This window comes from Bufo bufo, chromosome 8 (genome assembly GCF_905171765.1).
Source record: "Bufo bufo chromosome 8, aBufBuf1.1, whole genome shotgun sequence".
Taxonomy (NCBI): domain Eukaryota; kingdom Metazoa; phylum Chordata; class Amphibia; order Anura; family Bufonidae; genus Bufo; species Bufo bufo.
The window spans coordinates 110,517,388-110,545,132 of NC_053396.1; the positions used below are offsets into that span (position 1 = coordinate 110,517,388).

General features: G+C 42.6%; 1 protein-coding gene across 3 annotated transcripts in view; it reads left to right on the forward strand.

Moving 5' to 3' along the window:
• Positions 1-26,736, forward strand: part of TMEM255A (transmembrane protein 255A) — a 123,497-nt gene extending 96,761 nt beyond the window's left edge. For all 3 annotated transcript variants that reach the window (XM_040405793.1, XM_040405794.1, XM_040405795.1), the window contains 3 exons: positions 4,414-4,573; positions 24,996-25,139; positions 25,840-26,736. In XM_040405793.1, the coding sequence (XP_040261727.1) occupies positions 4,414-4,573; positions 24,996-25,139; positions 25,840-26,001 (466 nt within the window). In that variant the 3' untranslated portion in view covers positions 26,002-26,736. The remainder of the gene's footprint in view (positions 1-4,413; positions 4,574-24,995; positions 25,140-25,839) is intronic.
• Positions 26,737-27,745: the final 1,009 nt, after the last annotated feature.

The window sequence follows — 27,745 nt, forward strand, 5'->3', positions numbered from 1 at the left end:
CAGATAGGACTAGGATTTTATTCCCGTCTCTTTGTAATAAAAAAAACGAATGGGAAATCCAGAGTTATAATAAATTTTAAATACCTAAACAGATTCGTCAAGTATCAAAAATTCTAAATGGAAACTCTAAAGTCGGCAGTAAAGCTTATAAAAAATGGACGCAGTAATGACCACAATAGACTTAAGGGATGCCTATTATCATGTCCCGATACACAGGTCATCAAGAAAATTCCTGAGGTTTGCAATTGAGTTAAAGGGACACATTCAACATTTTCAATTCAAGTGTCTCCCTTTTGGGATCTCCTCAGCTCCAAGAACCTTTATAAAGGTAATGGCGGAAGCCATAGCAAGTCTAAGAGAAAGAGCAATCTGCGTGATCCCTTATCTGGACGACCTGTTAGTAGTTGCAGACAACGAAACTCTTCTAGAAGTCCACCTCCAGACAGTCTTGAACCATCTCCGGGGCCTAGGTTGGATAATCCACTGGGAAAAGTCAGATTTAATCCCGAACAGGCAAAAGATATTCTTAGGCATAACACTAAATAAAGTCTCCCAAAAATCCTTTCTTCCGGATCAAAAAGTAAAAAAAACTTCAAACAACGCTGAGGAACTTCAAGAAAGTAAAATTCTGCTCCATCCGACAGGCAATGAAGGTGTTAGGAAGCCTTTCCGCATGTATCCCAGCAGTGGCCTGGGCACAATTTCACCTAAGACCACTTCAAAAATTCATTCTAAACAAGTGGAACAGATCTCAAACGACTCTAGAAAAACGAATATTTTTAGATCAAAAAGTGAAGAATTCCCTGAATTGGTGGCTCAAAGAGACCAACCTAGAAAATGGGGTATTTTGGGCCCAAGAAAAACGGATGCGAGCCTCCAGGGTTGGGGAGCATTAGTCCAAGGGAACTCCTACCAGGGGAAATGGCCAAATTACGTGAAACATCAATCCTCAAACTTCAGGGAACTGCGGGCAATTTGGGAGGCATTGAAACGCACGAGTCTGATCTCACTAGGACGCCATGTCCGAGTGTATTCAGACAATGCAACAGCAGTGGCCTTCATCCAGCACCAGGGAAGCACAAGACACTGTCTACTACAGGGCCTATCAAACAAAATTTTCTCCTGGGCAGGGGAAAATATAGTCACTATCAGCAGTCCACCTGAAAGGATCTATAAATGTTCAGGCCGACTACCTGAGTCGCCACACGTTAGACCTGGGAGAATGGAAGTTATCCCCGGAGGTTTTCCAACTAATCACAAGGAAATGGGGCAGACCGACAGTAGACCTATTTGCGTCCAGAAAAAATCACCAGTAGAGTCAATTCCTCTCCCTCAACCCAAGGGATCGTCCTCTGGCAGTGGATGCTTTCAACCAAAACTGGATGACGAATCTAGTCTATGCATTCCCTCCGTTTCCACTGATCCCCAGAGTTCTCCAGAAATTTCAGAAGGAAAGATGTACGTTAATTCTGATAACTGCCCTTTGGCCCAAGAGGAGTTGGTTTGCGCTGTTAAAAGCCCTCAGCATAGAAGCCCCTCTCCTTCTACCTCTGAGGCCAGACCTTCTAAGTCAGGGACCTATTACTCACCCAGAGCTACGGATGTTAAAGTTATCAGCCTGGATTCTGAAGAATCCACTCTGTTGAACCTAGGGTTATCCAATAAAGTAGTGAACACTTTACTCCTAAGCAGGAAACAAAGCACGAACGGTAAATATTTGAAAATATGGGAAAAATTCGCTGAATGGTCAGGAAAATCCTTTGACCAGTTCAAGTCCAATATCCCACTAATCTTGGAATTTCTTCAGAAAGGCTTAGACTTAGGACTGTCCCCTAATACCCTTAGGGTCCAAGTGTCGGCGCTAGGAGCCTTATATAACACCAGCCTCACAGAACATCCCTGGGTAACTAGATTTCTCAAGGCAGCAGATAGGATCAGACCCACGATCAAAAACATGGTAGCTCCTTGGAATCTTAATACAGTGCTGACCGGCCTGACTTCTGGTCCGTTTGAGCCTATGGACGCAATCCCCATCAAGTGGCTTACCATCAAAACTATCTTCTTAGTGGCAATAACATCGGCCAGAAGAGTCTGTGAGCCGCAGGCCTTGTCCATTCAAGAACCATCCATGTTCCATGACAAACTAGTACTTAAATTAGATCCTACGTTTCTCCCAAAAGTGGTCTCTACCTTCCATAGGTCACAGGACATTGTACTTCCCTCATTTTGCAACAATCCTAAAAATGAACAAGAAATCTCCTACCACACATTAGACGTTCGGAGAGCTGTCCTAAAATATCTGGAAGCAACCAGACAGTGGAGATTAGACAAAAATCTTTTCGTCCAGTTTTCAGGTCCCAATAAGGGGAAAAAAGCAGCAAAAAGCTCCATCTCCAGATGTATAAGATTAGCTATCTCTGAAGCATATAAAGTCAAAGGGAAAGAAGCCCCTGCTTCCCTGAAAGCACATTGCACAAGGGGCATGTCCGCCTCCTGGGCGGAAAAAGCTTCGGCCTCTTTACATCAAATTTGCAGAGCAGCAACTTGGAAAAGAATTCATACCTTTACCAAGCATTACAGATTAGATATCCTTGCCAACGACGACCTAAGATTTGGACGTAAAGTCCTCTCTGCAGTTGTCCCCCCCCTAATAATTTTCTTTGATATTTACTCAGGATGTGGTGTCATGGAGACGACTGGGGAAAAGAGTATTACACTCACCGGTAATCCGGTTTCCTGGAAGTCTCCATGACACCACATGCATCCCACCCTTTAGATACTTAATTCAGCGTTTTTTTTTCCTGTTATTATAATATCCTTTCATCCTGGGGTTCTTCGTTAAAATACACTGGCGATGGAGGGAGGGGGTAGGGTTTTTAAACCTCTGTGTTTTTCCTGTCCAATCAGAAGGAAGTCAATCTCAGGATGTGGTGTCATGGAGACTTCCTGGAAACTGGATTACTGGTGAGTGTAATACTCTTACCTCTGTCATTGGCAACAAAGGGTATATAACAAAGTACTGAGATGAACTTTTGTTATTGACCAAATACTTATTTTCCACCATAATTAGCAAATTCTTAAAAAAATCAGACAATGTGATTTTCTGGATTTTTTTTTTTCTCATTATGTCTCTCATAGTTGAGGTATACCTATGGTGAAAATTACAGGCCTCTCTCATCTTTTTAAGTGGGAGAACTTGCACAAGTGGTGGCTGACTAAATACTTTTTTGCCCCACTGTATAGGCCACAGCAGTGACATATTGGGGAGCATTTATTATGACATTCCCATACACCAGTCGCGATCCCCTTTGTGATGGAGTAAGAGATGCCTCTTAATAAATTAGGCGTATCTCTGGCCCTCCATGCTCCCGAAACTTAAATTTATGTTAGCTACAAACTGGTGTAACTTGGGCTGTATCTTACCCCAGTTTCTGGCATAATTTAAAGTAAATCCGGTGGACCATGATGGGCTCTGCCCCTTCCGGGAAGCCCCACCCCTTTAGAAAGTGTCCAGAAGCTCAAAAAGTCACAATTTATGGTGCAAATATGTGCGCTATAATTTTTGGCTTTTAATGCCAAAATAATACTGGCGTAAAGACACTGATAAACGCCCCTCATTGACTTTATAAGCAGGGGTGGGAACACCAGGGCATTGGAAAGGTGAGTTACACTTTTTTTTTTTTTTTTTTTTTACCATATGTTTGCACATTTTGTAAAATTCTGGAAAACTCTCTTTTTTTTTTTTTTTGTAAACTGAAATAAAACCTGAATGTTAAATATTGTGAAAATGCCACCCAGCGGTTTAGTCATGGCACTTTCATGCAATTTTGCATCAAAGCGTAACAGTATGTAAAAAAAAAAGGCTTAAAAATTGAGTCAAGCAGAAACTGAGATGCACAATACCTGCTAAAAAGTGCAGCCTGTTTAGACTTCATACATGCCTACGTGCACATATCGTCACATTAATCAGAATTAAAAGGGTTTTCCAGGAGTGTTTTTTACTGATGACCTATCTTATGGAAAGGTCATCCATATATGATCAGTGAGGCTCACACACCGATCAGCTGTTTGAGAAGGCACAGGCGGTCGCAGTAGCACCGCGGCTTTCTCGCAGTTTCCCCTAGGCCATCTGATGTCGCGTTCATTTGTCACATGACCTAGGTGCAGCTCAGGCCCATTGAGGTGAATGGGGCTGAGCTGTGATACCAAGCACAGCCGCTGTATAATGTACAGCGCTGTGCTAGATGATCACCAAGCCTCTGCACCCAAGAAGTTAGGTTGAAAATAATTCTATAACCTAATAATTTAATATTATAATTAATCTAGGCATGTTGTGTACTTGATGAAACTGTCTTTTTTCAACCTACCTAATCCTCAAAATACCGTAATGTATTTTTTAAATTTTATTTGCAGGGCTGGAATTTCAGGTCTGTACTATGAATATATTGATGTTGCTAGCTGCGACGATGTTGTACATCTATACCACTTACTTTGGTCAGTAACTATACTGAACATTGTGGGTCTGTTCCTGGGGATTATAACCGCCGCCGTACTTGGTGGATTCAAAGATATGGTAAGAAGATGTGATTTATTTATTTATTTTTTGTATTTGAGCCTTCATGTTTGGTGTAGAATCCGGGAAAGCTGTGATTTCTGTTATTGCTCCATCTTTGGGGGATATATGGCATTATTATTATGATCTCTAATCTAAGCCCATACAAATTATTAGGCTTTTGAAGAGTGCAAACTGATGCAAGTGATGACTTAAGAAATAGTAAAATAAGTCTATAGTGGCTCTCCCTCTTTTTCAAACGTGGTGATGGTGCACTGTTTTGAGTGACTCACACTGTCACAACCAATAATTCATATAAAAAGGAAGAAGAAAAACAGGCACTCACTATCTGGATTTTGAGTAAAAATGTACAGATATCTTTATTATACTTTTCCACATAAAATGAAGATTAAAACATAAAATATAGAGCTACTGCTTCTTTTTATGAACACTGGCTGGTGGAGGTAATTTCTTTTCCCTTGAATGAAGATCACTATTTTATTTATATATATATATATACACTGCTCAAAAAAATAAAGGGAACACACAAATAACACATCCTAGATCTGAGTTAATTAAATATTCTTCTGAAATACTTTGTCCACTGAGGAAGGGGTGTATACCCTGAAACGCGTTTGGGCAAGTCGGGACAGTGAGTCTTTTTTCCCCCAAGCATCGCAAGTGACCGAGCAGTGACCACGTCGGTCGGGGTGATCTGCAGAGCCAGTCTCGCATTGAGGTGGTGTTTGTAAGCGCAACAAGATACGCTACCATAACTTCAGCTGGTGAGTCACGTGAGACGTCACGTTTGACTCCATACCACGTGGGACGCCGCGTTCAGCTGTGTTTGGCTGCTACTTTGCTTCACTACAACGAGCCTACTGAAGGTGTATGGTAAGAAGCATTCACTGCTATTTCGCTACATTGGATAAGCGCTACATTTCGCTACATTTCTGTTACATCTGTAAAGCGATTATCTCCAGGACTTGATTTAACCATCTATCCTCCTGCCCTGGAGGTTTGAGGCTGGACATTGTGTGGCAACTATACCTCCACCTGATACTATTTAACCACACGCTTTTGGAATTGCATTCAGGCCCATTTGACCTGCTGGGACTTATTCTCATTGTGGGCAGTTTCCCAGAACCTTTGAACGTTCATTTGTAATAGGTTTTTTCAGGACCCCACCTGGTTTTCTACTTTTTATTGTTATTGATGAAATGTTTTTATATGACAATTGGATGTGATGTGTGTATGTGCATTAAATTTTAATTGGATAACATTTTATCTTGATTACCGCTCTTTGTTCCCTTATTAGGAATGCCCCTCATTTTTTTATTACTAATTTCTGTCTGCCGTGCGGTCTGGGTGGACCGAGAGGTGAGCACCCACCTCCATCCGGTCTACAGGTTGAGCCGCTGGTTCCTATTACATAGTTAAATGTGCTGACAACAAAATCACACAAAAAAAAAAAATGGAAATCAAATTTTTCAACCCATGGAGGTCTGTATTTGGAGTCACACTCAAAATTAAAGTGGAAAAACAGACTACAGGCTGATCCAACTTTGATGTAATGTCCTTAAAACAAGTCAAAATGAGGCTCAGTAGTGTGTGTGGCCTCCCTGTGCCTGTATGACCTCCCTACAACGCCTGTGCATGCTCCTGATGAGGTGGCGGACAGTCTCCTGAGGGATCTCCTCCCAGACCTGGACTAAAGCATCTGCCAACTCCTGGACAGTCTGTGGTGCAACGTGACGTTGGTGGATAGAGCGAGACATGATGTCCCAGATGTGCTCAATTGGATTCAGGTCTGGGGAACGGGCGGGCCAGTCCATAGCATCAATGCCTTCGTCTTGCAGGAACTGCTGACACACTCCAGCCACATGAGGTCTAGCATTGTCTTGCATTAGGAGGAACCCAGGGCCAACCGCACCAGCATATGGTCTCACAAGTACCATATGCAGTCAGGCTACCTCTGGCGAGCACATGGAGGGCTGTGCGGCCCTCCAAAGAAATGCCACCGCACACGATTACTGACCCAATGCCAAACCGGTTATGCTGGAGGATGTTGCAGGCAGCAGAACGTTCTCCACGGCGTCTCCAGACTCTGTCACGTCTGTCACATGTGCTCAGTGTGAACCTGCTTTCATCTGTGAAGAGCACAGGGCGCCAGTGGCGAATTTACCAATCTTGTTGTTCTCTGGCAAATGGCAAACGTCCTGCACGGTGTTGGGCTCTAAGCACAACCCCCACCTGTGGACGTCGGGCCCTCATATCACCCTCATGGAGTCTGTTTCTGACCGTTTGAGCAGACACATGCACATTTGTGGCCTGCTGGAGGTCATTTTGCAGGGCTCTGGCAGTGCTCCTCCTGTTCCTCATTGCACAAAGGCAGAGGTAGCGGTCCTGCTGCTGGGTTGTTGCCCTCCTACGGCCTCCTCCACGTCTCCTGATGTACTGGCCTGTCTCCTGGTAGCGCCTCCATGCTCTGGACACTACGCTGACAGACACAGCAAACCTTCTTGCCACAGCTCGCATTGATGTGCCATCCTGGATAAGCTGCACTACCTGAGCCACTTGTGTGGGTTGTAGACTCCGTCTCATGCTACCACTAGAGTGAATGCACCGGCAGCATTCAAAAGTGACCAAAACATCAGCCAGGAAGCATAGGAACTGAGAAGTGGTCTCTGTTCACCACCTGCAGAACCACTCCTTTATTGGGGGTGTCTTGCTAATTGCCTATAATTTCCACCTGTTGTCTATCCCATTTGCACAACAGCATGTGAAATTGATTGTCACTCAGTGTTGCTTCCTAAGTGGACAGTTTCACAGAATTGATTTCACAGAAGTGTGATACTTGGAGTTACATTGTGTTGTTTAAGTGTTCCCTTTATTTTTTTGAGCAGTGTATATATATATACATACACTCACCTAAAGAATTATTAGGAACACCATACTAATACGGTGTTGGACCCCCTTTTGCCTTCAGAACTGCCTTAATTCTACGTGGCATTGATTCAACAAGGTGCTGATAGCATTCTTTAGAAATGTTGGCCCATATTGATAGGATAGCATCTTGCAGTTGATGGAGACTTGAGGGATGCACATCCAGGGCACGAAGCTCCCGTTCCACCACATCCCAAAGATGCTCTATTGGGTTGAGATCTGGTGACTGTGGGGGCCATTTTAGTACAGTGAACGCATTGTCATGTTCAAGAAACCAATTTGAAATGATTCGAGCTTTGTGACATGGTGCATTATCCTGCTGGAAGTAGCCATCAGAGGATGGATACATGTTCTCATTCTGTTTACGCCAAATTCGGACTCTACCATTTGAATGTCTCAACAGAAATCGAGACTCATCAGACCAGGCAACATTTTTCCAGTCTTCAACAGTCCAATTTTGGTGAGCTTGTGCAAATTGTAGCCTCTTTTTCCTATTTGTAGTGGAGATGAGTGGTACCCGGTGGGGTCTTCTGCTGTTGTAGCCCATCCGCCTCAAGGTTGTGCGGGTTGTGGCTTCACAAATGCTTTGCTGCATACATCGGTTGTAACGAGTGGTTATTTCAGTCAACGTTGCTCTTCTATCAGCTTGAATCAGTCGGCCCATTCTCCTCTGACCTCTAGCATCCACAAGGCATTTTTGCCCACAGGACTGCCGCATACTGGATGTTTTTCCTTTTTCACACCATTCTTTGTAAACCCTAGAAATGGTTGTGTGTGAAAATCCCAGTAACTGAGCAGATTGTGAAATACTCAGACCGGCCCGTCTGGCACCAACAACCAAGCCACGCTCAAAATTGCTTAAATCCCCTTTTTTTCCCATTCTGACATTCAGTTTGGAGTTCAGGAGATTGTCTTGACCAGGACCACATCCCTAAATGCATTGAAGCAACTGCCATGTGATTGGTTGACTAGATAATTGCATTAATGAGAAATAGAACTCGTGTTCCTAATAATTCTTTAGGTGAGTGTGTGTGTGTGTGTGTGTATATATATATATATATATATATATGTGATACCGATTCAAATATGTGTATATTACCAATATGTATATACTTTTAGGGGAAATATATCAAATGTATATCACCTAAAATCTTGTAGATTTTGTGCCTATATTTACACCATGAATTATGAATGCTTGATAGCTGAATACATATAATCTAGTGCATAAAAGGTTGAGTACATTCTTCATGAACTACGAGTGCTTAATAGCTGAGTAACTGGTTAAAAAACTAAATAAGTATAATATGTGTAAAAAACGCTGAGTACATTCACCGTCAAATAAGTAGTATTTGATAGCTGGGTACATAATTAAAAAGCTAATTGCTTATATTGTGCATAAGGTAAAAGCTGAATACATACAATGTCTACAAGCTGAGTACATAAATAGTATATCCACAAACAGGTAAAAAAGGTAAAAAAAAGTTTGTCCCATAAAAACTGAAAAATTATCTCTTTGATCCACCGTACGCGAGTATAGCCTTCCCTTTGTTAAGAGTTATAGTCTCTGTGTTATACAGTGTGAACTTTATACATTCTTCCAATCAATAGTATAAGTATGTGTATATTAATGTTAATGGGTTAATCCTTATGACCGGAAACTGTTAATCCGTCTAAGGCCTCTTTCACACTTGCGTTGTCCGGATCCGGCGTGTACTTCACTTGCCGGAATTACACGCCGGATCCGGAAAAATGCAAGTGTACTGAAAGCATTTGAAGACGGATCCGTCTTCAAAATGCTTTCAGGGTTACTATGGCAGCCAGGACGCTATTAAAGTCCTGGTTGCCATAGTAGGAGCGGGGAGCGGGGGAGCAGTATACTTCCAGTCCGCGCGGCTCCCGGGGCGCTCCAGAATGACGTCAGAGCGCCCCATGCGCATGGATGACGTGCCATGCGATCACGTGATCCATGCGCTTGGGGCGCCCTGAGGTCACTCTGGAGTGCCCCGGGAGCCGCACGGACGGTAAGTATGCTGCTCCCCCGCTCCCCGCTACACTTTACCATGGCTGCCAGGACTTTAGCGTCCTGGCAGCCATGGTAACCATTCAGAAAAAGCTAAACGTCGGATCCGGCAATGCGCCGAAACGACGTTTAGCTTAAGGCCGGATCCGGATCAATGCCTTTCAATGGGCATTAATTCCGGATCCAGCCTTGCGGCAAGTCTTCAGGATTTTTGGCCGGAGCAAAAAGCGCAGCATGCTGCGGTATTTTCTCCGGCCAAAAAACGTTCCGTTCCGGAACTGAAGACATCCTGATGCATCCTGAACGGATTTCACTCCATTCAGAATGCATTAGGATAAAACTGATCAGGATTCTTCCGGCATAGAGCCCCGACGACGGAACTCTATGCCGGAAGAAAAGAACGCAGGTGTGAAAGAGCCCTTAGAATGGGTATTTAAGTCACTCCTGTTGATATACTTTCCAATTTGCTGAGTACATATAGGTTAAGTATATATGAAAATAGGTTTACTAATTCGGCAGAGTAAACAGGTTGCTGTGTTCCACAGGTTAGTTTATAATGGATACTATGGTGAGTATATTAGTTAGTTAATCGTTATGTCTCTATTTGTAGATATACTATTTATGTACTCTGCTTGTAGATATTGTATGTATTCAGCTTTTACCTTATGCACAATATAAGCAATTAGCTTTCAATTATGTACCTAGCTATCAAATACTAGTAATTTACGGTGAATGTACTCAGCGTTTTTTACACATATTTTACTTATTTAGTTATTTAACTACAGTCAGGTCCATAAATATTGGGACATCGACACAATTGTAAATTTTTTGGCTCTATACACCACCACAATGGATTTGAAATGAAACGAACAAGATGTGCTTTAACTGCAGACTGTCAGCTTTAATTTGAGGGTATTTACATCCAATCAGGTGAACGGTGTAGGAATTACAACAGTTTGCATATGTGCCTCCCACTTGTTAAGGGACCAAAAGTAATGGGATAATTGGCTTCTCAGCTGTTCCATGGCCAGGTGTGTGTTATCCCCTAATTACAATGAGCAGATAAAAGGTCCAGAGTTCATTTCAAGTGTGCTATTTGTGTTTGGAATCTGTTGCTGTCAACTCTCAAGATGAGATCCAAAGAGCTGTCACCATCAGTGAAGCAAACCATCATTAGGCTGAAAAAACAAACCCATCAGAGAGATACCAAAAACATTAGGCGTGGCCAAAACAACAGTTTGGAACATTCTTAAAAAGAAGGAACGCACCGGTGAGCTCAGCAACACCAAAAGACCCGGAAGACCACGGAAAACAACTGTGGTGGATGACCGAAGAATTCTTTCCCTGGTGAAGAAAACACCCTTCAACAGTTGACCAGATCAAGAACACTCTACAGGAGGTAGGTGTATGTGTGTCAAAGTCAACAATCAAGAGAAGACTTCACCAGAGTGAATACAGAGGGTTCACCACAAGATGTAAACCATTGGTGAGCCTCAAAAACAGGAAGGCCAGATTAGAGTTTGCCAAACGACATCTAAAAACGCCTTCACAGTTCTGGAACAACATTCTGTGGACAGATGAGACTAAGATCAACTTGTACCAGATATAACTGCTGATTCCAACTCCTTCACCTTCAGTCTCAATTTTGTCAATTCATCCCTAATTATCGTAACATCTCCTTGTACTACTGAAAGGGAGGAGGCCAGCTCTGCAACTGAGGTACTGGTGGAATTGACTACTCCCAGTATAGCTGAGAGTTTTTTATTAATAATATCCAAATCTTCACTCTGGGGAATAATAGATTTTGAGGTACCTAGTTCTAGCCGGTCCGTGTTAGCCTGTCCCGACTCAGCCTGTGGAACAGATCTCTGGACGCCTCCTCTAGTTTTAGGTGGTGGTGACTTCAAAAATCTGTCTAATCGACCCTGGGGGCTACCCCCTAACCCTCCTTTCGGCGAGGGTACTCCTCCAGACCTACGGCACTTAGGCGGCATCCTAGGGGACCCTCAAGGTGCGATCCAAACATATAATACACCGCCAGAAAAAACTAGTATTAGTACAAGACTATATAAACTATAAAGGAGTTTCCAATACCAGACCCACTAATAGCACGGACCGGTATGAGAGAAGCCCAACGTTCACTGTAAAGACCCAACCAACCTATATCAAGCTCAGGGTTAGATACATGTTCCACACACAGGAATAACATAAACTGAGTGCTTATAGAGGTTGGCACATACAAAAGCTGAGTACATAGAAGAAAAGAACATATAAGCTGGGTACATATAGGCTAGGTACAGATGTACATATAGGGCAGATACAAGCAGAGAGTGGAAGAAAAGGATTAGCATGCATGCATTTACCCTCCGGCAACTGTAAAAGTTAGGGAAGAAGCATATAAGATGATGATAACTCTGGAAGCATATCAGGGAGGCAAATAAAACTTTGAGATAGTTAATTCCTCTGAAGCACATCTCAGTTTCCACCCCCCTGGAACAGGTCTCACACAGAGACCACAGCTTTAAAGGCAAGATGACCTAATTTTATCAGGGACAAAATCCAAAGGTGCGCTTGCCCTTTTACCCCAAACAGCAATAAGATTCAACTTGAAGCAATTCATACGCGCTGAGATAGCTGTATAACCCGATGCCTTGCCAGGTAGCCAATTGTTATAATTTCAAATACGCCGGAACCCTCACGGTCTTACCATGGAAGGGAAAAGCCCAAAACAACCACTCAGCTCAATCCCTGGGGTAAAGGCACCAGAGCTCCTGCTCGTCCGATCCACGAGACTTCCACCGCCGGCCGCAGGTATGTTACCACCAGGAGCCAGGAACTGTCGCGGCCCAGCCAGGTTACCACCAGATTACCACCAGGAGCCAGGAACCATGAAGCGTACACGAAAACTTCTCAGTCAGCCAGCCGACTCCCCCCTGTCGCGATCCAGCCAGGCGAGATGCGAAATGGGGAGGGTACCTTGTCAGGACGCCACAACCACACCGGCTATCGGATCAACTGCACGGCTATCCGGTCAACTTTTCACTGGCTACACTCGGCGTTCCTCATCAGAGCAGGAGGTAGGGAGGGAGGAGGGGAAGAACGGCAAGAGGAGGAGCGCGGCACGCACACCTACGTTATGCCGCACATGAGAACAGTTTATTAAAAAAGAGACTAGAAGAGGTAGATCAAGACCGCTTTTGACTCAGAAGGAAAGTGATAGATCTGGAGGATAGGTCCCATAGATACAACTTGAGATTGGTGTGTTTCCCAGAAGGGGTAGAACAGGATAATCCTGCAAATTTTATTCAAAAATGGCTGATTGAAAATCTAGGTCCAGATCATGATGCATCAACTTTTTGTGTGGAAAGGGCCCACAGAATCCCCTTCAAATAACCTCCTCCAGGGGCTCCGCCTAGGTCAATTTTGGCGAAATTGGTCTGTTCAAAGGACCGAGATTGGGTCCTTAGACGTAAAAGAGAAGTATTGGATACCCATTTTGATGGTAATTTAATATCGATATATCCAGATTTTTCGCGAGAGACCCAAACTAAAAGAAGATCTTTTCTAGATGTTAAAAAAAAGATTGGATGCAGCCAATATTAAGTATTCGTTGTTATTCCCGGCAAAACTGAGGGTTGTTCACAATGACTCTGTTCGGTTTTTCTCTGCACAGGTGGATGTTGTTCAATGGCTGGATTCGATGGGGCTATAATACAGAATGTAAACGTGGGGAGGCGGGAGGCTAGGGGGGGAATTGGTTTGAAAGAGGTTGATGGGTAATGTGTTATACCTTATTAACCATGTAGTGGGGTTTTTGTGAGTGGGTATAAGGGAGGGATTGGCTGTCGTCACTGGTGCTATGTGTCCACGTGTCTCGCTCCTAGATGGGAGAGTGGGATTCTCTTTTATATATAGTGTATGTCGCGTAATATCTTGTTTTGGAATGTGAGAGGGTTGGGAGACAGAGTTAAGAGAACGGTGGTTTTTGACCTGGTGGCTCATCATTTGCCTGCAATTGTGGTATTATTAGAAACACATGCATCAATAGATAGGCTGTATATATTGAAAAGAAAATGGGCTGCTTTTGAATATCACGCTTACTTTTCCTCTTATGGAAGAGGGGTCAGCGTATATATTCATCGTGGGATGGATTTTCAACCGGTTGATAACATGATTAACAAAGAAGGGAGATTCGTTTTTTTGCATGGCTTCTGGAACGGGCAGGAGATTATATTAGCGTTTATTTATATTCCTCCACCGTTCAAATCAACTGTCTTTGCTTTATTATCTAAATATATAGCTACAAAGAATCAATGCTTACTATTGGTAGCCGGAGACTTTAACTCTGTCCTTGATCCTGAGTTGGACCGCTTTTCCACCTCCGCTGAGCGAGGCAGGACTGGCTCTCCTTTGAGCGCTGGTTGATATCTGGCGCCACCTCTATGAAAATAAGAAAATATTTTCTTGCTTTAGCCAGTCCTATGGCTCAATGTCACGTATAGACCTGGCTTTTGTAAGTCGAGATTTGAGTCATCAAATTGTAAAAATTTAAGTATGAACCTCATGGAATTTCAGATCATTCCCCAGTCCTGCTATCGTTCAGGGAGGTGGATCTTCCAGCTCCAGGTAGAATTTTTAAATTGAATTCGCACTGGTTCGATGTGATAGCGGAGCAACATCTAATTGATCTGGATATACAGGAATTCTGGCGCATCAATATAGGCTCAACGCATATACACTATGTATGGGATGCATTGAAGGCGCATATAAGGGGCCTATATTTGACAAAAATTAACAGGTATAGATTCAAACTTCGCCGAAAGGAGCAACAGCTGAGACAATTAGGAACTTGCAGGCTGCACTAGCTGTTAACCACAATGAAGAACATATAACCCAGTTAAGGGAGGCCAATTTACAGCCTAAGACACTTATGTATAGTAAGGCTCAGCATAAGCTTCTTTTTCAAGGTCAAAACCGCTTCTGTGAATCTGGCAAAACGGGTAAGTTTCTGGCTTGGTTTGTTGCCAACCAGAGAGAGGCTACTAGTATAAGGGAGATTAGGAATTCAAGAGGGAATGGGGTGAGGTCCCCAGAGTTGATTAGGGAGGAGTTTGTGAAATACTACTCCTCTCTCTATCAGTCCGATCCTACTCCTAGACGGGATGATATGGATCAATACCTACAACAATTGGGGTTCCCCCAGTTAGACCCACAGGATAGGGAAATGCACTCCCATTGTTGAAATATAATTCATCCCCAGGTCCGGACGGTTTACCGTTTGAACTATATTGGTATCACGCCAATTCGCTTCTCCCCATTTATTTGCGGATCTTGAATGAATCCTGTTTATCTGGTTTGTTACCTCCGTCATTCAGAGAGGCAGTGATCACCTTGGTTTTGAAAAAGGATAAAGATGGGTGCGATGTGGGGTCATATAGACCCATATTGCTCCTAAATACAGATTATAAAATCTTAGCAAAAATTCTGGCTAATCGTCTGCAGAGGGTCATTGCCTCTCTGGTCCATCCAAACCAGACGGGGTTCATTCCGGGGCGGCAAATACAGATGAGTCTTTACCGGGTTGTACTTGAATCTCTCTGTTGGGGGTAGTCTGGACCACTCCATTCTGTCGTTAGATGCTGCAAAGGCGTTTGACAGGATGGAGTGGTCTTTTTTGTGGTCTACTATGTCTCTCTTTGGTTTGGGGAGTGTATTTATAGAAATGACCCAAATGCTATATGAACAGCCGACAGCTCGCATTAATATTAATGGTATTAATTCTTCTCCTGTGATGATGCGTTGAGGGATGAGACAGGGGTGCCCTCTTTTCCCCCTCCTTTTTGCTTTATTTATTGAACCGTTAGCCTGTAAGATTCGCTTGGATAACCGCATAGACTGCTTTGGGGTGGCGGGAGTGAGCAATAAAATAAGCCTTTACGCCGATGACATTATTATGTTTTTGGATCAGGGATGGAAAATCCTTCCTTATGTGATGGAAGTAATAGAGGAATTCTGCAGATTTTCGGGTTATCTGATTAACTGGACGAAGTCATTGCTCCTCCCGCTAAACCACAAGGCCGTAGATGAGGGTAGTGGAGTTCGGGTTCTCTCTCCCAATGAAACCTTGGACTATCTGGGGGTTAGGATTGGTGTTCCTATAGATAGGTGTTATGAGCTTAATTTGGCCCCGGTTTTGATTAAAGTTAAGTCTAAAATTAGTGCTTGGCAGAAACTGATATTAGCACAGACTGATCGAATAGCATTGGTTAAAATGATAATTTTGCCTATTGTGATGTACCCGATGTGTGCTTCCCCTGTTTGGATCGACTCTTATTAACGATCTAATATGGGGAAGGAAGAGGGTGTGAATAAAACAAAGATATCTATGGTTGTCAGAGTCGGAGGGTGGGTTATCATTTCCTTTTTTTCAAGGATATTTTTTATGTGCACAAATGCAGCGATGCTGTAATTCTAAAGAGTTTACTAGCACAATATTTGACACAGGTTATGGATAAACCATTAGAGAATATTTGGAATCTGGTTATTTGGGTTTGAGGAAGTCCCTATTGATACCATGGACCCTACAGAGGGTCTGGAACAAGCTTAAGATTATACACTGCTCAAAAAAAATAAAGGGAACACTTAAACAACACAATGTAACTCCAAGTCAATCACACTTCTTTGAAATCAAACTGTCCACTTAGGAAGCAACACTGAGTGACAATCTATTTCACATGCTGTTGTGCAAATGGGATAGACAACAAGTGGAAATTATAGGCAATTAGCAAGACACCCCCAATAAAGGAGTGGTTCTGCAGGTGGTGACCACAGACCACTTCTCAGTTCCTATGCTTCCTGGCTGATGTTTTGGTCACTTTTGAATGCTGCCGGTGCTTTCACTCTAGTGGTAGCATGAGACGGAGTCTACAACCCACACAAGTGTCTCAGGTAGTGCAGCTTATCCAGGATGGCACATCAATGCGAGCTGTGGAAAGAAGGTTTGCTGTGTCTGTCAGCGTAGTGTCCAGAGCATGGAGGCGCTACCAGGAGACGTGGAGGAGGCTGTAGGAGGGCAACAACCCAGCAGCAGGACCGCTACCTCCGCCTTTGTGCAAGGAAGAACAGGAGGAGCACTGCCAGAGCCCTGCAAAATGACCTCCAGCAGGCCACAAATGTGCATGTGTCTGCTCAAAGGGTCAGAAACAGACTCCATGAGGGTGATATGAGGGCCCGACGTCCATAGGAGGGGGTTGTGCTTACAGCCCAACACCGTGCAGGACGTTTGGCATTTGCCAGAGAACACCAAGATTGGCAAATTCGCCACTGGCGCCCTGTGCTCTTCACAGATGAAAGCAGGTTCACACTGAGCACATGTGACAGACGTGACAGAGTCTTGAGACGCCGTGGAGAACGTTCTGCTGCCGGCAACATCCTCCAGCTTGACCGGTTTGGCATTGGGTCAATAATGGTGTGGGGTGGCATTTCTTTGGAGGGCCGCACAGCCCTCCATGTGCTCGCCAGAGGTAGCCTGACTGCCATTAGGTACCGAGATGAGATCCTCAGACCCCTTGTGAGACCATATGCTGGTGCGGTTGGCCCTGGGTTCCTCCTAATGCAAGACAATGCTAGACCTCATGTGGCTGGAGTGTGTCAGCAGTTCCTGCAAGACGAAGGCATTGATGCTATGGACTGGCCCGCCCGTTTCCCAGACCTGAATCCAATTGAGCACATCTGGGACATCATGTCTCGCTCTATCCACCAACGTCACGTTGCACCACAGACTGTCCAGGAGTTGGCAGATGCTTTAGTCCAGGTCTGGGAGGAGAGCCCTCAGGAGACCGTCCGCCACCTCATCAGGAGCATGCACAGGCGTTGTAGGGAGGTCATACAGGCACGTGGAGGCCACTCACACTACTGAGCCTCATTTTGACTTGTTTTAAGGACATTACATCAAAGTTGGATCAGCCTGTAGTGTGTTTTTCCACTTTAATTTTGAGTGTGACTCCAAATCCAGACCTCCATGGGTTGAAAAATTTGATTTCCATTTTTTATTTTTTTTTGTGCGATTTTGTTGTCAGCACATTCAACTATGTAAAGAACAAAGTATTTCAGAAGAATATTTAATTAACTCAGATCTAGGATGTGTTATTTTTGTGTTCCCTTTATTTTTTTGAGCAGTGTACTTAGTTTCCCACACTTTTGCTTTCACCCCTCTGTGGGAGAATAGCAATCTGGTGGAATTTTTTAAAATCACAGATTATACTTACTGGCTCCAGAAGGGGGTATTTAACGTGAGTCACCTTTTTACTTCGGGACATTTTAAGTCCTTTCTGGAATTTTACTTCACTGATAGTACATTACTAGATTTGTTTATGTATTCACGTCTAAAACACGCATATGAGGCCTCCAGCAACAAAGGTTATTTTTTGTCACGGGAGAATTTATTTTTTGATTACTGTTTTGCTCAGGTAGATGAGAGGGTTAAGATAGCCACACTGTATTGTAAACTCCGAACGACATTGGCAACTGTAACTGTATTTAAGAGTCCAAGTAAATGGGAGCAAGAGTTGCATTGTTCTCCATTGCATTGGACTAGTATTTATAGGAATGTTAGAAAGGCCACAATCTCTAATGCTCATAGACTAATTCAATTTAAGATCTTACATCGATTGTACTATACTCCAAAAGTCCAAGCGAAATTCCCTTAAAATAAAGGCCGAGAATGCTGTTGTCCGAAGTGTGGATGTCTGGAAGCGGACTTCGGCCACCTACTTTGGAATTGTAGCAAATTGAAATGGTACTGGGAACAGGTCCTCTTAGCCCTACAAAGGGAGTCCTCTTCTTCTTATAACCCTGGGGCTTTGACGGTGATGTTGGGATATTTTGCCCCAGATATTGTACTTCCGGTCCGGATCAGACAGATCTGGATGAGGGGTCTGATGGGGGCTAAAGTTATCTTAATTAAACATTGGGGATCTGTCTCCCCACCCTCTCTAAATGAATGGATTCAGTATATGCGACAAATTTAAGATTTATGAAGATATGGAAAGGGAACGGAGGGCGGCACGTGAGACCGCTTAGACACAATCTAAACCGTATTTATAGCTGCAGTGACGACAGCCAATAGGGGTGGAGGGGGGGGGGGGTGGTCATAGTTATGTTTCTATTTATTAATTTAGAATTTATTGGGATATATAAATTATGCAGGATACTGCCCTTTTTTATATGGTAGTTGATCATTACCCATAAAAGGGGTATCCTGTATCAGATGTGTTTTGCTATTGTAATGTTTATTAATTTCATCGTGTATTTTAAAAAAGGAAAATAAATAAATATAAAAATAAAAAAAAAGATCAACTTGTACCAGAGTGATGGGAAGAGAAGAGTATGGAGAAGAAAAGGAACTGCTCATGATCCTAAGCATACCACCTCATCAGTGAAACATGGTGGTGGTGGTGGTAGTGTCATGGCGTGGGCATGTATGGCTGCCAATGGAACTGGTTCTGTTGTATTTATTGATGATGTGACTGCTGACAAAAGCAGCTGGATTAATTCTGAAGTGTTTCGGGCAATATTATCTGCTCCTATTCAGCCAAATGCTTCAGAACTCATTGGACGGCGCTTCACAGTGCAGATGGACAATGACCCAAAGCATACTGCAAAAGCAACCAAAGAGTTTTTTAAGGGAAAGAAGTGGAATGTTATGCAATGGCCAAGTCAATCACCTGACCTGAATCCGATTGAGCATGCATTTCACTTGCTGAAGACAAAACTGAATGGAAAATGCCCCAAGAACAAGCAGGAACTGAAGACAGATGCAGTAGAGGCCTGGCAGAGCATCACCAGGCATGAAACCCAGCGTCTGGTGATGTCTATGCGTTCCAGACCTCAGGCTGTAATTGACTGCAAAGGATTTGCAACCAAATATTAAAAAGTGAAAGTTTGATTTATGATTATTATTCTGTCCCATTTACTTTTGGTTCCTTAACGAGTGGGAGGCACGTATGCAAACTGTTGTAATTCCTACACCGTTCACCTGATTTGGATGTAAATACCCTCAAATTAAAGCTGTCAGTCTGCGGTTAAAGCACATCTTGTTTGTTTCATTTCAAATCCATTGTGGTGGTCTATAGAGCCAAATATGTTAGAATTGTGTCGATGTCCCAATAAAGGCATCATCATTTTTTTCACCTTACTGGAGTGCCGTCCTTCTTCTGGATTATATATATATATAATATATATATATAGAAAACACAAATAGTGCAGCAGCACAGTCAGATGAGGTGTACCGGGTGCAAATCCCCACAGAGGTCGGCTCTTCCTCCACGAAGTATATCAGATGAATGAAGAGGCAGCACTTCCAGTATAGCGTAAACGGGTGAGGACCCCAAATTTATTAAAGCGACGTTTCGGCCTGCTCAATGAGGCCTTTCTCACAGCTTGAGCAGGCCGAAACGTCGCTTTAAAATATTTGGGGTCCTCACCCGTTTACGCTATACTGGAAGTGCTGCCTCTTCATTCATCTGATATATATATATATATATATATATGTGAAACTCGAAAAATTTGAATATTGTGCAAAAGTTCATTTATTTCAGTAATGCAAATTAAAAGGAGTTGCATTAATGCAGCTTAAAATTAGAATTTTGTGAAAAGGTTCAATATTCTAGGCTCAAAGTGTCACACTCTAGTCAGCTAATTAGTCCATACCCCCTGAGCAAAGGGTACCTCAAAATTGTGACTTTGGGGTTTTTATAGGCTGTAAGCCATAATCTTTCAAATTATAACAAATAAAGGCTTGAAATATCTCAGTTTGCATGTAATGAGTCTATGTCATATATTAGTTTCACAATTTAAGTTGCATTACTTAAATAAATGAACTTTGCACGATATCCTAATTTTTGGAGTTTCACCTGTGTGTGTGTATGTGTATGTGTGTGTGTGTGTGTGTATGTGTATGTGTGTGTGTGTGTGTGTGTGTGTGTATATATATATATATATATATATATATATATATATATATACAGTACAGACCAAAAGTTTGGACACATCTTCTCATTCAAAGAGTTTTCTTTATTTTCATGACTATGAAGGCATCAAAACTATGAATTAACACATGTGGAATTATATACATAACAAACAAGTGTGAAACAACTGAAAATTTGTAATATTCTAGGTTCTTCTTCAAAGTAGCCACCTTTTGCTTTGATTAAACTCTTGGCATTTTCTTGATGAGCTTCAAGAGGAAGTCCCCTGAAATGGTCTTCCAACAGTCTTGAAGGAGTTCCCAGAGATGCTTAGCACTTGTTGGCTCTTTTGCCTTCACTCTGCGGTCCAGCTCACCCCAAACCATCTCGATTGGGTTCAGGTCCGGTGACTGTGGAGGCCAGGTCATCTGGCGCAGCACCCCATCACTCTCCTTCATGTTCAAATAGCCCTTACTTTCAAAGTTTTCCCAATTTTTCGGCTGACTGACCTTCATTTCTTAAAGTAATGATGGCCACTCGTTTTTCTTTACTTAGCTGCTTTTTTCTTGCCATAATACAAATTCTAACAGTCTATTCAGTAGGACTATCAGCTGTGTGTCCACCTGACTTCTCCTCAATTAACCAACACAGATACACCATTCGCAAAAAACGTTTGGACCTTCCAGTTCCAAAACACTTTACTGACATGGGCCACAAAGAAAGGGATCTTAGGTGTATACTAATAGATCATGTCCCCACTCCCCGCGGGGGTGGCAATAGACATACATTACTTAAGAAATGTGAGATTCGCTGGATTGCCAGATTAAATACATTAAGACCTCAAGGGTTAAATGTAGACTATAGGCCCTGGCTGCTGTCCTGAGTGGGCCGTTTTTGGGTTTTGCTTGCTTGCTCCACTATGGAAGTGTATTTGATAGTGCCCCCTGTTTATCAACAGGGTGATTTTATGTATTTTCTTATCTTTTGTTTCTTTTCACTTATTTCTAGAATCACGATGAGGATTGGGCCCGTTTTTGGAGTGGGCGGTGGAATACTGGTCAACTAGATTAAGATGGTGCCTTAGCAATTGCATCAATAAACTTATGTTATATGCTCCCATAATCCTTTTTTGGTACTCTTTTTATACACCATGATTTTTTTATGTAATACATTAGCTTGGGGAACCATCTTTGTTACGTGAGCCATAAATTTGTCCTCACTTTCTACACCACTCGCATGGGAATTGCTATGCATAGCATTAATATGGTGTCTCTATAGTGTTACTTACATGTGATTCGCATATCATAGTCTGATGTCTGGACTGCCTTGTAAAAAATTCTATTGAAATTAGTATGTATCTGAGGGGTTGGTGACATCAGGGGCTCTAGTGCTTGCCTTTTAATTATTTTTTCCCCCGTAATCTAGAGGATGATTCCTTGTCTGTCCTGCTGGACGTCCAGGAATGGCCGTTCGCGGACAGAGGCGATATTCTAACTTGTGGTCATGTGTGAATAACACGTGCCACATTAGTTGGACTCCTCGTAAGACTAGGGGGCACTTTAATAACAATCCTGTGCGACTTCTCTATATTTGTTTGGAGTCTTGCGGTACTTTCGCTTTATATATACCATATCCCCTTTCTAATACTACGGTACTACCGTGTAAGTAGTCACCAATTTATACCTCTCAGGTCCACCACTGTCCCATTCTTACAGTACCGACACTCTGACTGTTGCTTTTGCCAATTACAGGATGGCACTGGGTTTAGCCATATTATGCTGTTGTTTGTTGATGATCCCATGTGATTGGTTGCCATGACATCTTTAATGTATGCGCACCATGGTCTGTGGAACGCTTGAAACATCGCAATGTCTCCGATGACGTGGCCATCCATGCTTGTGATCACGTGATCGGACGCACGGTTTCATGTCTTAGACATTCCGTAAGGTCCTGTGACATGCGCAATACAATGATCGGATCAATGCGCGATCACATGACCTGGAACTTTAGCAAGGTCCTTTGACATGCGCATTATAATGATGAGTACGCCGAGATCCATGCGGACCATCCCCATCGCCTGCTCCAAGGACCTGCCGCATCAATGTTTTTAAGGTACACCTGTACACTCTAGGTCATTATTAAGACCTTCACACATGTCTTTAATCACAATTATGATAAGATGATATGTTTTCATTGTTTATGCTGATCTTATAAAGTGGCATTGATGCCACATGATTACACTGTATTGTACTATGAATGGATTGCACAAATATATTGATATTGAGTCTATACTGATATTTTGAGATGATTGAATTTGACCAATGTAATTGATTTGATGATCACCTAATCATGTAAAGCTGTATAAATATACACATTGCACTACCTACTATGTCACTGCTTGAGAAAGATCCCAGTGAGCGGATCGAAACGTTGCGGGTCTGGTGAATAAAGCCGTTTTCTACTTTTTTACGCCTTGGATGTGCTGTGGAATTTTTTCATTTTATATATATATATATATATATATATATATATATATATACAAAAAAAGTAAAAAAAAGTAATCAGCAGCACTCTGTTGATGTGCCAGGTGCAAATCCCAAATGCTCCTGGACAAGGAGTAATGTAGATAAAGAAGATAGAAAAATGGGCAGCACTCCGGTCTTGTGATAGAAAATAGGTGATGTTTTATTCACACCCACACGCAACGCAGCATTTCAGCCCTCTCAATGGAGCCTTTGTCAAGCTAGTGAACACAGTGCTCTCAACACATTATATAGGTGAAACTTATTACAATAACATGATTGCTCATTAGGAACATATTCAGTGAACAAGAGTAAAAAAACAGTAAAAAACATGATTCTTTTAAAAATGTTACAGTGTCTTAATATATGTGGACTATCATAATGTCCACATAGTATGCATATATACGAGTAAACTATAAATCGTACATTCATATCAGTGTTACATACATAATTAGTGTTAATTCTCATATATGGTGCAGCTGTGCAAAAAAATATTAATCAATTATAAATTAAAAGAGGGACAAACCCACACTATGAAATCCCATGATGCGATCCGATATTGGCGTCCTCTAGTGCGTACTACGCAAGCGCCAGTGTACGTCAGTGGACCGCGAGACCGTAACATCCCGTGCATGCGCACAGTATACTATGTCAATGCTGGGATGCTTCCAAGATTCGCGGCTTCTCTCCAAATCCCGCGCATGCGCGCGCCAGTGGTTCCTGTATCCACTACAGTCGCAGCAAACTACTGCGCATGACCGGGAGATCAGAGACCAATGTTGTCACTATGTGACCATGGTAACCGTGCTGTTGCGTGGTGTGAAGGATCAGTAAACACATGGAAAATGGGGACTGCGGCCAGATCCTCAGGCCAATCCAGACCCAGGCTCTGGTCACTACGTCTCCGCTTCCAACAGTTATAGACGGGGGCAGTGGGGATGTGGGTGTTACACACTGGCACCCGCAGTCATTTCTGAGTACATGGGCCTATGCGGACCAAGGGACCGGGACATTCTCATGTCGCATGTCCCCTGCTCTCCCACCCAACATCCTCCCATATCTCCCTCTGACCCATATAAAAACGCCACATTATTCCAAAAACTGGACATTAATATATATATAGGTCTCGAACCCCCTAGTCATATTTTGTCATAAAAATGGATATAGGGAGAAATCCACACAAAAAAATAGATATTATATAGACACAAACAATATATGTAGATCGCATAGAGATTTCATGCTGGGCGATGTCCTCTCGATTAAGACAATGATCTCCATTAAGGTAATCTGAAACAAAATGAAAAAAGGAGTAAGTAAAGAGCACAATCTTGACTTACACATTCTCAAATAAAAGTCAAGAATCCCACTGACACAAGGTTACGTTACCCTAAAGTCAACATTAAGTCCACGAGGTTTCAAAGTTTGCAGTTTGAAAATCCAGTATAGTTCCCGTCGCTTCAGTGTCAGTGACCTCTCACCCCCCCCCCGTCGTGGCATGGAGACCAGGTCACTGACACTGAAGTGACGGGAACTATACTGGATTTTCAAACTGCAAACTTTGAAACCTCGTGGACTTAATGTTGACTTTAGGGTGACGTAACCTTGTGTCATATATATATATTGTTAGATTATTTATTATATTTGAATGTATCCGTACGGTGGGCCCCCAAAATAAATACTCAAAGACTTGAAAAAACGTGATGTCTTTATTCACCCAAGTCTTGGAGTGCTGTCTGACAAGAAATTACCTCCACCAGCCAGTGTTCATAAAAAGAAGCAGTAGCTCTATATTTTATATTTTAATCTTCATTTTATTTGGAAAAGTATAATAAAGATATCTGTACATTTTAACTCAAAATCCAGATAAGGAGTGCCTGGTTTTTCTTCTTCCCTTTTTAAACATATTATTAACATAACATAACATTAATTTTAACATAGATGTCTGTCTATTTCTTTGGTATTAAGTTATTATATAATTATGTTTACAGAATCCTGCTATTCCTGCCATTAGTTGTATTGTGGAGACCCCACGTCCTACTGTACAATACAACACAAGACCACCAGTGCCGTCCTATAATACCTACTATCACAGCACTCCACACCTGCCACCTTACACTGCCTATGACTTACAGGTATGGAAATATAATCTGGACCTGATGATGATGAGACTTTCATTAATTAGCAGGCAGATTGGAAATCCATTTTCTGAAACTAGTGGAGGGGTAACATTCATCTCTTCTGCACTGTGTGTCTATTATGCTGAGAAGCAGGAGCATAAAGCAAAGATGTGTGTATGTGTGTATATATATATATATATATATATATATATATATATATATATATAATATAAAAAGTCTACACACTCCTGTTAAAATGTCAGGTTTCTGTGATATAAAATAAATGAGACAAAGATAAATCACTTCAGAACTATTTCCACCTTTAATGTGACCTATAAACTGTACAACTCCAATTGAAAAACAAACTGAAATCTTTTAGGTGGAGGGAAGAAAACAAAAAAACTAAAATAATGTGGTTGCATAAGTGTGCACACCCTCTTATAACTGGCGATGTAGCTGTGTTCAGAATTAAGCAATCACATTCAAAATCATGTTAAATAGGAGTCGGCATACACCTGCCATCATTTAAAGTGCCTCTGATTAACCCCAAATAAAGTTCAGCTGCTCTAGTTTAGCACAAGAGGTTTCGCTTTACAAAAGTAGTGTAACTAATAGTGTAGGTGCACTGGGTAACTTTTTTTCACTAGAGGAATGCTTTACTAGAGTAACAAAACGTCTGTTGCCATGTATCATGATGCACGTGTTTGTTCTACAGCATTCCACTGTCTTTCCGGCTTCTACACCCTCTGGCTTATCTGATGATCCCAACTCAACCTCACATTCTGGTCCCAGTTTCATGTGGCCATCCACTGCTCCCCCACGCTACTCTCCACCGTATTTCCCACCAGATGAGAAGCCTCCGCCTTACACACCATGATCTTCATTGGCACAGGTCTTTGTCTCCTCCTACAAAATATAGGCCAAAAGCCTGCCAAATGATATAAAGTTTTATACATTTACGGAATATGTTTAAGATATCTGTGTGAAATGGATGACTGTGTAAATTATAAGTGTACATATGTGTGCAAGATGCCCCAGATGAAACACTTTTTTTTAACTTCTGCCAAATGGAAAATGCACATTGTCCGCTTTACATGGATATGCTGAAAAGGTAAAAAAATAATTTAATGTCACATTGATTTCATGGTTGCACTAGTCTCTGTGCTTCATTTGTCGTGAAAGTGTATACTTTATAGTACTACGTGTAGTGATTCACAGTTTTTCCATGAACATTGTGTGAATATGTAATGCCTGGGCAACCTCACCTTCGCATCTTGTCTTTGGCTCATGCTTCCTCCTTTTCAATCAAAGCACCAGCAAAGCAAAAGACATTGTGGAGAGATGAGACTGTCTACATAAGCTTTACAGCTCAATACCAACTTACAAAGGATAGATGAGACTGTCCATGAGTGCATATTTCATTTGTGAACTACCAGTTAAACGTACACGGAGGAGATCCTGTTTACATCGAAATCCAAGGATTCTATCATTTTAACATGGACTGGGAAATAACTGGGGAAGTCTCATTTTATCATGCAATGTTGGTGCCTCTGAATTGTATTATAATTTAATTTAGTGAATATATCACTATGTAATATACAATAAAGTCTGATGTGAAACAATACTGTGGTTACAGGCAATATCCTTTCAGCTGTTTTATACTTATGGACAAAATCAGCAAAATCTCCTGTTATCAGCTGTTTACTGACTCCCTCATTCACCCTGGTAATTGCTTTTTTCTTTGAAAAATGTCTTCTCCCCCCCTATCCATCCATGATGAATAATTTAAGTAGCAGGATGATATTACACATGCAAGTCTACGGACAGGGGAGGGAGTGGAGCTAGGGAGACACACAGACAAGCAGACTGCACTGCTACATAGGAAGGTTATAGATGAGCACAAGTGCTTCATTCACAAAAATATAGGTCAGCACTTCTCTGTAATGTCCTCCATTATCCTGGGGCTGCTTCTGAGTGCCTGTGAGACAGTTAGGAAGCAGATTTTCCTCTACTTTGCACCTCCCTCCCAGCCATGGAGCTCCCAGCCTGATGAGAAGCTGTGTCCCCGGCAAAGCTCCCCTGCCACTGTGCTGACTCCCCTTCTACCCCGCCTGCTGCCTGGACATGCCGTGGAAACTGCTGGTCTTACTGCCGATTAACATCCGATCGTCTGGCTCATACTATTGACCTTCCTTGCCGCCGCTTGTCGTCCGACTGCCCTGGCTTTGCTGGGCATGCTGTGGTGTGTGGGCGGCGGAATTGGAGCTGATCGCTGGGCTGGACTGAGAGAAGGCCGGGCTGACTCGTTGGTTGCCTCGCCCCCCCCCCTTCCTTTCCTCTTCAGAGAATGAGATGTGAGAGGTCTATTGCCCCTCCTTTTGTTTGGAGACCTTTGAGGTCCGTTGCTTGCTGTTTGGTGGTCCGGGACGACAGTGGAGAGAGGGAGCAAGTTGGGGATTCTTGAAAGGGGGCCACGGAAAGGATCCTAAAGGCATATATCTGTGATCTGTGTGGTGCCCCCCTCCCCCGAAGGTCTGTGGAGTGGAGGTGGAGGACTTTTTACACTAGCAGAGCTATGAAAAGCGATTGGTAATGATTGTTACGGTTTGTGTGACACTAAC